A 13579-nucleotide genomic window follows, 5' to 3' on the forward strand; every position below is an offset into this window, starting at 1 on the left:
AAAAAAAAAATATGAAACAAAAAAAATCAAAAGCCTGCGTAGTGCATAGTCCATCATCATCTCAAACTCAAAAAGCCCAAAGCACACTCCCAAGCGAAGCGAAAGACGAAAGTGCCCACTCCCGCTTACTTCTGTCATTTTTGAATTTTCCACTTCCCAAACACACCCTGACCACAAGCAACAATGGTAGCCGAGCCTTCGAGCTCCGATTCGGTGGTGGATCCGCTCTCATCGTACTATGGTCTCGCTCTCTTCCCCGACTCGTTCCGGGTCCAACCCGACCCGACCAAGTCATGGGACTTCGATGCCGATCTCGACTCCATCCACAACCACCTCAAGTCCATCGTAAACTCTCTCTCCTTCTCTCTCTCAAACTACTTTATTTTCCTCTAATCGCACTTGATTTCTAGGGTTTTTAGTGTTTAATCGTTCATTTTTTTTGTCTGTTTAGTTGCCGAGAAAATGTTAGGGTTAGGAAGTGTAGTGTGACTGTTTGTTGTTTGAATATGTTGCAAATTTGAACTTTACTGAGTTTAGCGTGACTTTTTTTCAGTTTTGGATTTTTTATTTTTTTGTGAGCTGTGAAAATTAAGATATCTGCTTGATAGTAATGTGACTCTTTTGGATTCTGGTTTCTCCAAATTTTTGGATGAATAAGTAATTTTCTAAGCAAAATTTCTGAGAAAATCAAAGGAAAGTTAAACATAGTGAGCTTTTTGAGGCTTTGAGGATTGGAAAAATTTGAGTTGCCGAGAAAATGTTAGGGTTAGGAAGTGTAGTGTGACTGTTTGTTGTTTGAATATGTTGCAAATTTGAACTTTACTGAGTTTAGCGTGACTTTTTTTCAGTTTTGGATTTTTTATTTTTTTGTGAGCTGTGAAAATTAAGATATCTGCTTGATAGTAATGTGACTCTTTTGGATTCTGGTTTCTCCAAATTTTTGGATGAATAAGTAATTTTCTAAGCAAAATTTCTGAGAAAATCAAAGGAAAGTTAAACATAGTGAGCTTTTTGAGGCTTTGAGGATTGGAAAAATTTGCTGCCATTCAAATTAGGAAAGTTATAATCATATTGCTACTTACCTGAAACTTCTAGCATTATCATTAACACACAAAGACAAACCATTTTGTTTGTTCAAAGAGAGAAACTCAGTTGAATGTACTAATACTTACCTAAGTAGAGTGGTAATCGGGTAAGGTCCGGTAAATTGAAGCATCTTTGATTTGGATCAAACTCAATTTTCTTTCCTTACCTCTGTGTTCCTGCCATCAAATAGAGTTTTTCACAATGATATACTCATTAATTAAACTCAAATTCAAAGCAGGTTTATTTCAGGTAGAATGTGTTCTTTATTTGGAGATGATGTGCAGTAAATTCAGTTTGATCAAAGAAAATGGTCACATTTCTTGTTTTTCCTGTCCTTTCAGGCCTTACAAAGTCCCAATAAACTTCAAGAGCAGGCAAAAATGATTTTAGATGGTAGTTCAGAACTTCTGAACTCGGAAATTGCAAATTTTCTGGCATCTAAAGTGAAAATAGAAACTGGTGTTGCACTGGATAAAGAAAGTCTCCCAGAAAGAAGGCCAGGCTTAGGCCGTAAGCGGGCTCGTTTTAGTCTAAAGCCTAGTCTAAGGTGAGCCTATAGTTGATGCCTTTCTCAGAAAAGTTACCAAAAAAAAAAAAAAACCAAAGTGGTTCCTTTTAGTGCAAATTATCTATCAAACTAAGCCTTATTCTCATTGCACAGTCAGTCTGCTTTGAGTTTGGAATCAAATTTGGATATTGATCAGCTAAAAGACCCAGAGGAATTCTTCTTGGCCTATGAACGATTTGAAAGTAAGTTGCATTCTCTCTACGTTCTGGAATCCATGCTTCAATCATTTGTGTAACACTTGTTTTTACTGTTTTATTAGATGCCAAAAGAGAAATACAGAAGCAGATTGGTGGTGTTTCAGTGAATTTAGAACAGCACGATCCTTCCACAACTGTACGACAACGTCGACCAGGGATTCTAGGGTATGATCAGCATTTTGTATCATCTATCCCCCTTTATACTAGTTTGACCATATATCATTTGTTCTTGTCTTATGGAACGGCATTTATTTTATTTTTTGTATTTTTATTTTTATTTTTTGGGTGACCCAGGCGGTCGGTTAGATACAAGCATCGCTATTCATCAGTGATTTCTGAAAATAAAGAGAATGTCATATCTTCTCAGGAGCCACCATTTGAATCAGGCATTGTCATCCCAATTGATGACATGCCGCAACACGAAACTGATCAAAATGTAGTGTCACATGAGAGTGAATTATCTGGTAAGTGGCACTTTTGAAGAATATATCAATTCTCTCTGAAGCCATGCTATTTCCCTTTCTCTTAGCTCTGCTTTTTACTTAATGCTAGTATCAAACTTTCTTTTTTCTTTTACATCTTGTGTCTTCTTCTTTCTTTTTCTTTTTTTTCATGGATGCCTAATATGATGATTAATTGCATTCTAAATAGGTTCAATGGACAAGCTAGAGAAAAATGTTAATGAAATCTTGGATGAGTTACTATCTGGTAATTTTGAAGATTTGGAAGGGAATGGAACAATCAGTATTTTACAGGAGCGCTTGCAGATCAAACCCATTGATCTAGAGAATCTAAGTCTCCCAGAGTTGCAAGGTGCCCAAAAGATAAATTTGAATCCGTCAAGAAAAAACATAACAAAGCCTCGGAAGGCTTTATCAGACATAGATAATCTGTTAAAAGAGATTAGCAGTAAAACACCTGAGAAGCTTACACAGGAGGCAGAAAACTCTGTTAATCATATAGCTTCACCCACACCCCCAAGAAGTCCGTTTGCTCCATTCCCATCATTACAGAAGCATATTGTGCGGTCAATGCCATCAAACGATCCATTTTCCATTCTTGATTTTGATGACTCACAAGGGATAACCCCCTCTCTGATGGAATCTCGTAAAGAGTCTGATCTTTATGATTCAGGAAAGCAGTTGAGCAATTTTGATGGGTTGAAATCACCTTTAATTGAGGAAGATGGCACTGCAGTTGCTAAGACAGGTTCACTTGAGGCAGTTATTGGGGATTTTACAAATTCGGAAGCAATTGTGCATGATAATTCAAGTAAAGTTTCTGTTGGTGTTGATGTTGGCTCCAGTGGAACTCATGTTGACATGGAGGATAATGTTAGAGGCTGTAATATGGATATTGATCTAGATGAGCAGTTGAGCAATTGTGACAAGTTGAAATCACCTTTAATTGAGGAAGTTGACACTACAGTTGCTAAGACAGCTTCACCTGAGGCAGTTATTGGGGATTTTACTTATGCGGAAGCAATTGTGCATGATAATTCTAGTAATGTTTCTGTTGGTGTTGATGTTGGTTCCAGTGGAACTCATGTTGACGTGGAGGATAATGTTAGAGGCTGTAATAAGGATAATGATCTAGATGTGCAGTTGAGTTGTCATGATGCCGATATGACTGCTCAGACAAATGGACCCAATAACTTGGAGGATAAGGTTAATCTTCCTTTTGGTTGGTTTGGTTTATATTTTTTATTTAAATAGAGTTGTGAGTGTTTTAAATTTGAGTGTTGTGTTCCGATAATGTGACAAACTTTAGGTGGAAGACATGCTGCAGGAACCAGTGGAGGCAGTGGCTTCTCCTCAGCCTGATCTGAACATGGCAAATGAAACTGAGGAAATCTTGAATGACATTCAGAGTATGTTGGGTATGATTGTGTTTTTTTGTTTGTGCATTGTGAGAAATACTTTTGTGATGCTGATGGCTAAATCTCAGATTTTTTAGTTAAATTCAGTTTATCTAGTAGTGGCTGCTTGAAATTAATTGATCAATGATCATTGTGTGGTTCTCTTTGGAAAGAGGTAAGCATCCTGTAGACTAATAAGTAATTAGAAGCCTTGAAATGCAATATTAATAGCTAGATTTTTTTTTGATAATTATCTAGCTATTAAAAATACATTTTAATATTTGCTAGATTCTCAACCCTTTAGCATAATCAAGGAGGTTTTGAACAGATCCACTAGAAAATATGCTTCCGTTGTGACTTGCTATTTCTTCCAAACGATACAATAGATTTTTCGGATCATTATGGACTTTATGTGAACCCTGTTGTACCTATATGCACCTCTATGAAGAAGTTAATCAAGCTTGTCTTGTCTGTTCTAGTTGTGCAATATAGTCACAATACGGGGTTGAAGTTACAGATACATTTTTACTTAATAAAAAAGAATTGCAGATTCATTTTCTGAAATTCAGATTACTATTTAAGTCAGAAATAGGTAGTGATATGCCCATACATTCGTACACATTTAGCACATGCTATCAGTGCCTGCACTGTGCTTGACATAAAGGTTTCTGGATTACTGATATTTATATAGTAATATTCAAGTGTATTCTGTTAATTAGGGGACAGTAACTTGACTTACCTTTAGATGATCAAAGGGTTGTTTGTTTGTTCCAAGTTATCTGTAACAAATTAATGTTGGTCTTATCTCTGCACGTAACTAACCAGTTCAACCAAGATTATGTAAATGGAAACTGCTAATAGGTCTAAACCAATCAGTTCCAATGAAGTTGAGGTGAAGAGAAACAGCTAATGGGTATAATGATTTATGATTAAGCTATTTTATGTCTAGAATAAGCTTTTTTGTTTCCCCACTGAATAAGTCTCATTTTCCGTGAGCTTGCACATGAAGTTTTATAAGGCAAGTGTAATTCAGTTGCCTTCCAAATTGAATTCTCTCTATTTTAATAATTTAAAATTAGGATTGATGATTATGCTTTAGATGGTTGAATGTAAGTGTATTTTACGCATTTTGTTATTCTCTCTCAGATCAATCAAGTCCTGCTGTTGTTGAAGAACATGCAGCGCATCGACTCTCTAGATCCCCAGGCGATGTTCCAGAACAGCATTTAGAGGTTATTATCTTTCCATGTTATTTTCCAATCCATTCCATTCATTCTTTTGTTTTATTTACTGCTTGTCGCTGATACATTGAGAGTTTTTTTAGCCATGTTTAGCATTTTTGTATTAGTGACGTTGAAATCGTTATTAATTTAGGAAATAGAGCTTTTTATTTTTACTAATCACAAACGAAATTGTACTGGAGGGGTGGATCTTTATTTTTACCTTTTTCTGATTATTTTTTCCATGTCTATCATTATTTATACTCAATTCAACAAGGACTTTAGTCCCAATTACGTCGGGGTTGGCTCCAATGTTTATCATATTTATTCCACCATATAGAAATTGACATTTAAGTAGTTCGTAGATTTTCACTTATTATGTGCCAACATGTTTCAACATGAAAAGCTATAATTTACTGAAAGTCCATGACTGTTCAAACTGATAGTGTGTGTGTGTGTGTTGTTTTTTATTTATGTATTAATTTAATTTAGTTTAAATGGGTCAATGTAAGTTTCATGTTTTCAAGGCCAATATACAGGTGTTTGTCTAATGGATAATTCTTATATATATAGATTAAGTCCCCTTTGTCCTATGCTTTCTTTCTCCCCTTTTCTGGCCAATATATATGGCCTACATAATCTACACGCCGTCCCTTTACCTTCTGATTCAAGGCCTAGGGGCTCCCTTAGGTTTTTTTAAGTGAGCTAATTTTCTTGTCCAAAAAAGAATTATCTATCTTTATGGTGGTTAGTTCCCCTTTTAGTACTTTGTAATGATTGGAATTTGTTTTTATTGTGTCTTTGAAATAAAACATCCAGGAATGTACTGAGGAATCATTGAATGAGCAAAACAAAGCAACACCACCACGTCCACGCAAGAGAAAAGAAAAGCCTTGCAGGAAAAGCCTTGCAGGTGTTTATTTTTATAAATTTCAACTATATTTCACTAAATCTTGTTTGGTTATTTTGTTGGAATAACTGGATGTCTGTTATATTCATAGGAGCTGGTTTATTGTGGGAACACGGGGTAAGGCGAAGCACCAGGATCAGGACAAGACCTTTGGAGTATTGGAAAGGCGAAAGATTATTATATGGACGCATCCATCAGAGTAAGTACTCTCTTGTGTGGATTTCCTAGTTAAGGAATTTGTACAGTTCTTTATAGTCGTCTCTGAGCTTAAAATATGGCTAATAATTAGACTACTTCCTCTATACACAATCTTTATGGAGTATAAACCATTTGGAGGAGGTGGTTGCTATTTTTTTAATATATAATTTCTCTAACACTGTATATGCTAAGTTCTTGTGCTATTAAAAAAAAAAAAAAAGTTGCAGCACTGTTAGTGGACAACCACAAACTCCCTAGTTTATGAGTTGGAAGCAGGAAATGCAATAATTCTGGCTTGTTTTAAAGACTGGACCTTAAAGAGAATAAAAAAAACAGAAGGTTCAAGTTTTTAAGGCCAGACTGAGGGGGTTGGGGGGGAGGGGGGGGTGGTTGGGGTGGGGAAATTATTGTATATGAATTTATGAAAACTAGAAATATTTACTACAAAATATTCAACAGTTTTAATTAATTTTCAAATAAATTTATACAATTTTCATATATTAAAAACTGGACTGTGAAGCATCCAATATGTATTGGATGTACAACTGGTATATGTGCACATTTACAAACACCAGCACAGGTCTGTTCAAAGTTTAAAACCCCTTGGAAGTACTGATGAGAGTGAGCAGCAATTGTTAAGAGTGAGTGGCAATACGACTTTACATATATTCATGTAATTGGTGGAGGCTTTGAGAACTATAAAACACAAGTTTTTGTGTAAAGAACTATTTTTACACTGCACCAGTCACTGCCTCGTTCATATTAAGTATATTCAGTGACCTGTACAAATTTGTTGACTTAAATTTCAATTTTGTGTATGAGCCAATTTATCAAAAAAAGAAAAAGAAAAAAAGTGTACAAGCCAATGAGCTCTAGTTCAATGGCACCTCACCTTGTAAAGAATGGGCTGTGGGTTGTGGTTATGGGTTCCAAGACCTACTGTGTGTAAATTATTAATATATACAATTTTTTAATTGTATTTGAAATTTTTTAGAATTTGAACAATTTGTGGTGTGTAGCAGGGCAACAAAGCTATATTTTTTTTTTACATCTCTTTCCTTTGATATCCAATTATTGTAAATTGGTACAATCATGAAACAATTAGTTCCATTTCTAATGGAGGTAACATAGATTTGTTTTATTGTACTTTTTGCAGGTCTGACAACAGTTATTGGGTTAAAGTATGTTTCACCATCAAAGGAAGATGGACAACCTGCTTTGAAGGTGAAATCTTTTGTGTCTGATGAATACAAAGAACTTGTTGAATTGGCAGCTCTATAATATCAAGAAATATTAGGTACCCCAATGAGTTTTCATATATGTTTGTAGTTTGATACCTTCTTTTTGTACTTGGTCTTTGAGAAGCGGAAAGGAGGGTTGTCCTGTAACTAGCTACTCAGTTCCAATGGTGGTCTAAACAATTAATTTTTTTTTTTTTAAAAAAAGGTGGTCTAGTGGTGGTAAACAATCATAGTATCGTATGCTTCTCATCAAAGACAGCTTCTATGCCAAAATTTATAATGATATATTCTAGGTGATTATGTAATTGTAGTACATGAAAAACGTTCCTTTGAATCATGAAAAGACAGGAGGTGAAATTTTCTGAGGAAAGGATGAAAAACTTTATTTGGTTAGGAATTTGGACTTGAATTGTGTTTTATTGTTAGTAAATATGTAAGAGATCACTTGCATTGTGGAAAAAAAATAGAACTTGAAATTCTCAAAGCATGAGTAAGTTGTGTTTATCGAATGTGGTTAGTTTGCCTTTGTTTGCCTTCAGGAAGAAAATTCATGGGTTTTCTTGATCCAGGTGAGTTGACCTTAATCACATGAAAATTAGATTCTAATAATTGGCAAATACAAGAATTTTCTTTTTGATGGAGATTTGGTATTTCTTTTGATTTCATTGGCTTATGGAAGGATTTTGTACAAAAATTTATGGTTAATTATGGATATTTAATGAATCTGAAGTCTAAACGGTGGGGATGTGTAATTTGCACTTTTAAGTACAAAATTTTGCTATAAGCAACTTAATTCAATATTAATTGGTAATGGTGGGAAGCTATCCATCCTAACATTATTATGTGTAATGTATACCTTCGAGGCTTTGACCAAACATTTTGTATTCGTTTGAATACCTTAAACACTCAAAAATGGAATTTCTTGGATCTTGCGATGATAAATATCTTCAATTTAACGAAAATTAATAATGGTAATCAAATATTCAATTTAAAAGTATTTGTGTTTTGTCTATTAATAATTGTTGATTGCTTAATTTTATAGTACATTGTAATTATGATGGTCTAAAGCGAGTTACTTTTTTCTTTTTGGGATAAAAAAAATAAGAACTACCTTTATTTTTCTTTTTGTATAATCTTTTGATTACTTTTAAAAATGATGAAACTGTCAAGGGAGGAGAAAGAGAGTTCATAATAGAACACGTTGAAAAAGGTACAATTCTTTAATCTTTTGATTACTTTAAAAAATACAACTCTCAAGGGAGGAGAAAGAGAGTTCAAAATAAAACATGTTAAAAAAGATAACTTTTTTCTTTTTGGGATAAAAAAAAAAAAAAAACTACCTAAGGCTTTGACCAAACATTTTGTATTCGTTTGAATACCTTAAACACTCAAAAATGGAATTTCTTGGATCTTGCGATGATAAATATCTTCAATTTAACGAAAATTAATAATGGTAATCAAATATTCAATTTAAAAGTATTTGTGTTTTGTCTATTAATAATTGTTGATTGCTTAATTTTATAGTACATTGTAATTATGATGGTCTAAAGCGAGTTACTTTTTTCTTTTTGGGATAAAAAAAATAAGAACTACCTTTATTTTTCTTTTTGTATAATCTTTTGATTACTTTTAACAATGATGAAACTGTCAAAGGAGGAGAAAGAGAGTTCATAATAGAACATGTTAAAAAAGGTACAATTCTATAATCTTTTGATTATTTTTAAAAATGCAACTCTCAAGGGAGGAGAAAGAGAGTTCAAAATAAAACATGTTAAAAAAGATAACTTTTTTCTTTTTGGGATAAAAAAAGAAAAAAAAGAACTACCTTTATTTTTCTTTTTGTATAATCTTTTGATTACTTTTAAAAATGATGAAACTGTAAAGGGAGGAGAGAGAGAGTTCATAATAAAACATGTTGAAAAAGGTACAATTCTATAATCTTTTGATTACTTTTAAAAATGCAACTCTCAAGGGAGGAGAAAGAGAGTTCAAAATAAAACATGTTAAAAAAGATACAAGTCTTTAGATACGGTACCTTTTTGATTATTCAATTATATGGCTGTATTAATTAATACAACAAAAGATGTTATCTTCTCTTGAGAACAGTTAAATTTAATTATGTAATTGTTGCTCATTTTTTTTCTTTCTAATTATGGAATTAATTTTAAATGAGAAACCTAATATAAAACATATAAGAAATTGTATAAAAATTTCTTGATAATTTGACATTTACAATAAGGAGAGAGATTTGAATTATGGACGTCTTAATTAGAAACAATAAAAGATACTTGTTAAACTACAAAACTTTTGACTTGTATATAAGTATTTTTTCATTGAAAATCTGTAGCAACTGGTCGTCGAAATGTGTAATTACAATTACACCTTGTTCGGTAAAATGGAGAAAATGAAGAGAAAGAAAAGGACAGGAAAGAAAAAGAAAAGCATTTTCTCCCTTCTGGAAAGAGATAAGAAAATGAAAGGAAAGACCCTAGTGAAAAGAAATAAGAAAATGAAAGAAAGAAAAAGAAAACGGATTTTACACGGTGGGAAGACGTGTAATAATCTTATCTTGTAAATGAAGGCAAATCCCTCTTTTTTCTTTCTTTTTCCTTTCCCCCATCCCATTATTTCACCCTTTCCTTTTTTTCGTTTTAACTAATCATTGGAACCCCCAAAAAAAAAGCGGAAGAAAATTTTGTAATCTTAGATTACAAACTTGCTTGTAATCTAAAGACTACAACTTTTATTAAAAAAACTAACATGATTTTGAAAATTTAACAATTGTATTGCATGTTTTTTATGTTCTTAATACAAATGTCAAATTTTTTGTAAAGTCAAATATTATATACTATTTGATACATAAGCTTATTTTTTATATTTAAATTTAAATTACAAAACTTGAAATTTAAATATTTGATTGATAACATAGTTATTAATTTATAATTTTCTGAAAAGTTTCTAAGCATAAAGTGTATAAGAAAAAAATGTAATCTAACGGTGAACACAAATAAAAAGATATTATATGAAGTTGTAGTCTTATACTATAACTAAGTTTATAAATTAATGACAAAATAAGAATCACTTCATTGGTTTTTTTACAAAAAAAAAAAGATGGTCAGGAAAGTGGAAACTCGTGGCTTGTCAACTATGAATTATCATGCATGTGACTTGACCCCTGAACCCAAGAAAACGGCAACTCATTACTTGTACCGATTTTTCTAGCTCGTGACCTGACCCACCTAGTCCCCTCCCCAGAAAATTCAATAAGTTTACAAGTTTCCACGATAACAGCATTGCTATTTGTTCTGGAACATAGCTTCTATTGACTATTATAATGATTCTGATTTTGAAGTCAATCTTCCTCACCATTATTTGGGTCTTCCTAATTCCTATCACGAGTTTCTTGCAGTTGAATTATTTCTTGTCAAGCAGCATAAAGTTGCGTTTTCACTTCATTCTTTGCAGCGCATCGTAGAGTTTACGCCAAAATCAGTATGAACATTTGATTTTAATGGTGGGATTCTTTATACTTTTGACCACAATTTTGAATACCTGTATTGAACGTTATATTGATGCTCATTATGCTAATTTGTAGGAGACAAAAAGTTTTGCTAAGTTTAGTACGCAATTATCAGCAAACGCACAAATTTCAAATTGCAATGTGAAGGGTATCATTCTATAGTATAGCGACACTTTTTAAACAATACGTTTAGTTAGCCTGGTGATAAAGGCTCGGTCAACATGCCTATGGACTTGGATTTGAATTTCCCTACAAGCTAGCAACATGTTGCAGTTTTTTATATGATTAACTACCTCATTTGCACGTTGTTCATCTAGGGCCGGCCCTAGGCTTAGGCCAATTACGCTATTGCCTAGGCCCCTATACTAGAGAAAGCCCCAAATTTGGGAGCAAATTTTTATTTTTATTTTTTATATATAAATATTTTTGGGAGATATTGAAACATTTTAGTTTACATATTTTTTACTATTAAGAAGGCTCAAAGAAGTAATGCTGGAAATAAAGATAAGACAAATTTAAATAAATAGGTCTTAAAGATAGATGTGTTATTAATCACAAGTAATTCAAATAAGAAAATGTTAAAAATACTATAAATTTTACTACATAACTTTTATTTATTTAATTATTTTTATACAAGATAAAAATTCTACTCTAGCTTAATCTAAGTGCATATGTGTGCAAAATTCTCTTCTAGAGACTTAAATCTCGGTCATTGCCCCTCACACCCTAAAAGAACTTATACTTGTGGAGTGATTACTGCACCAAGGATACGTGGTGGTCTCCATAACTTTTATAATTTGATGTGGCAATGAGTATGATAGGTGAATTTCAACAAACTATTGAATGCATTTTTGAATGAATATTTGTGATTGGTGATATATCTTTGTAATTCTCATGTTATAAATTTTATAATATTTCTAGTATTTTTGTAAGCCTCATGTCATGGATCACATTCATTACAATACCAATTTGTAGTAAAATTTGTTATAACTTTAGCATTTTCTCAAAAAAGAAATCATATTAAAATGTAAAAAGAATGGATTAAAAAAAATTATTATATAAAATGCTAGTTAAATATTATTTAAGTGATAACATAAAGGCCACATATAAAGATTTCGCCTTAGGCCACCGAAACGCTTGGGCCGGCCTTGTGTTCATCTAACTCATTAGCGACTATAGTATAGACTATGAAGTCTTAGTCTTAGAGCGGTTAAAGTGTTACTATACTCACGTTTAGAAAGAGCAGTCACATTGGTTTTTTAAAAAAACAAAAAGAAAAGAAAAGAAGACTCTTTTTTTTTTCTTTTTTTCCTTTTTTCTTTTTACAACTAGAACTGGAATATTCATATGCTTGTAGAGAATTGTAAACGGGGTTAGATCATCTATGACGACATTGAAGAGGATGATAATATTTGATATGGCTTCATTTGCAGTGGGACAACTGAAAAGTATCGATATAATTAATTGCAGATGCCAACTTGCTATATTCAAATATTTGTGCTCAAACTGTCGGCAAAATGTATTTGCAGCCTGATTTATCTAGATGATAGAAAAGCTTGAGGAATTTTATTTATTCTAGAATAATTTGACGACACTGCAATCCGCCATACATATTTTATATTTATATATATATATATATATATATTATTGATAATTTGATAAATATAAATGAGATAGATGATTTCAACCCTCAATGTCTTGAAAACATTCTAAAAGTATTAATCAATTAAGAAATAAGGCTTGGTTGTTAAATTTACAAATAATGCAAATGATAAAACATAATCTAACAAAAGGTAATGTCATATAATTCCTTACTATCCAACAGCCCGAGCGGTTAAAATTTACATTAAGAAAAAATTAAAAACTAAAGAGAATTTACTTAACCTTAATTCAAATTAAAAATTGAATTTAAAGGCAACCATATAAAGGCATCAGTCAAAAAATTCCATATCTTTCTGAACCAATTCACGCACCAAATTAGATCAACAAATCCCAAGCTCACATCCATAGGATTGTGGACATGTTTTGTCATTTGACGTGCAAGTTTTTTTTTTTTTTTTGAAAAGACATGCAAGTTAAGAATATAAGGAATATGTAGTTTAACGGTTAGGTTTTCATAATATGTAGTAACGTTAATTTTATTGAGTAAGATTGCAGTATTAGACTATAACCAATTTTATAGTTAAACTTTGTTTATATATATATATATATATATATAACTCTATGGCATAAATTTGGGCGGCTATGCGATTTTTCCAGGAAAAAAGGGAGAAAGAAAATTGGGCGGCATCACCTGTTTTGGTAGCTTCTTGTTCTCTTCTTCTTGCTTTTTGTCACCAAATAATTAATTATCCTTGACCAATTCTTATCTTACACTCATCAAGGATTGAAGTTGGAGACCGTACTTACCAAAGCAATGAATGTTTATATATATATAATATATATATTTATGTATGTATGTATATTATTATTAATATTAATGTTAAATCTTGTGTTAATCTAATATTTTAAAGCCATAAATTAATGTTTTTGAAAAATTTTAAAATGCAAAAAAAAAAAAAAAAAGTCTCGAAAGTTAAAATTTTTATAAGTGGGATAGTTATTAATGTAAAATGATGTTTATTATTAAATTATTTAAGCTTTTACATGTTTTATAATTTTAAGAACTATTTTTATAATATTTTTTAAAAAAATCCTATTGTTGGACTAATAAGGGCATTAATTAATTTTATGTTAATCGGACGTTATGTTTTATGTATAATTAAAATATACAAAATTTGA

The 13579-nt window shown here is 31.9% G+C and overlaps 1 protein-coding gene across 2 annotated transcripts; it reads left to right on the top strand.

Moving 5' to 3' along the window:
- The first annotated feature begins 5 nt into the window (after window positions 1–5).
- Window positions 6–7671, top strand: LOC112013200 (centromere protein C). 2 transcript variants are annotated; one of them, XM_024045585.2, is made up of 11 exons: window positions 6–345; window positions 1428–1633; window positions 1748–1836; window positions 1914–2016; window positions 2146–2315; window positions 2503–3518; window positions 3622–3730; window positions 4856–4941; window positions 5749–5842; window positions 5931–6038; window positions 7194–7671. In XM_024045585.2, exons 1-11 carry the CDS (start codon window positions 184–186, stop codon window positions 7316–7318), a joined length of 2268 nt encoding a protein of 755 aa, XP_023901353.2. In that variant the 5' UTR covers window positions 6–183; the 3' UTR covers window positions 7319–7671. The 2 variants fall into 2 exon arrangements, with proteins under 2 accessions (XP_023901353.2, XP_023901354.2); XM_024045586.2 differs by having other exon boundaries at window positions 3622–3721.
- Window positions 7672–13579: the final 5908 nt, after the last annotated feature.

Source organism: Quercus suber, unplaced genomic scaffold, assembly GCF_002906115.3.
Source record: "Quercus suber isolate HL8 unplaced genomic scaffold, Cork oak 2.0 scaffold_60, whole genome shotgun sequence".
NCBI lineage: Eukaryota > Viridiplantae > Streptophyta > Magnoliopsida > Fagales > Fagaceae > Quercus > Quercus suber.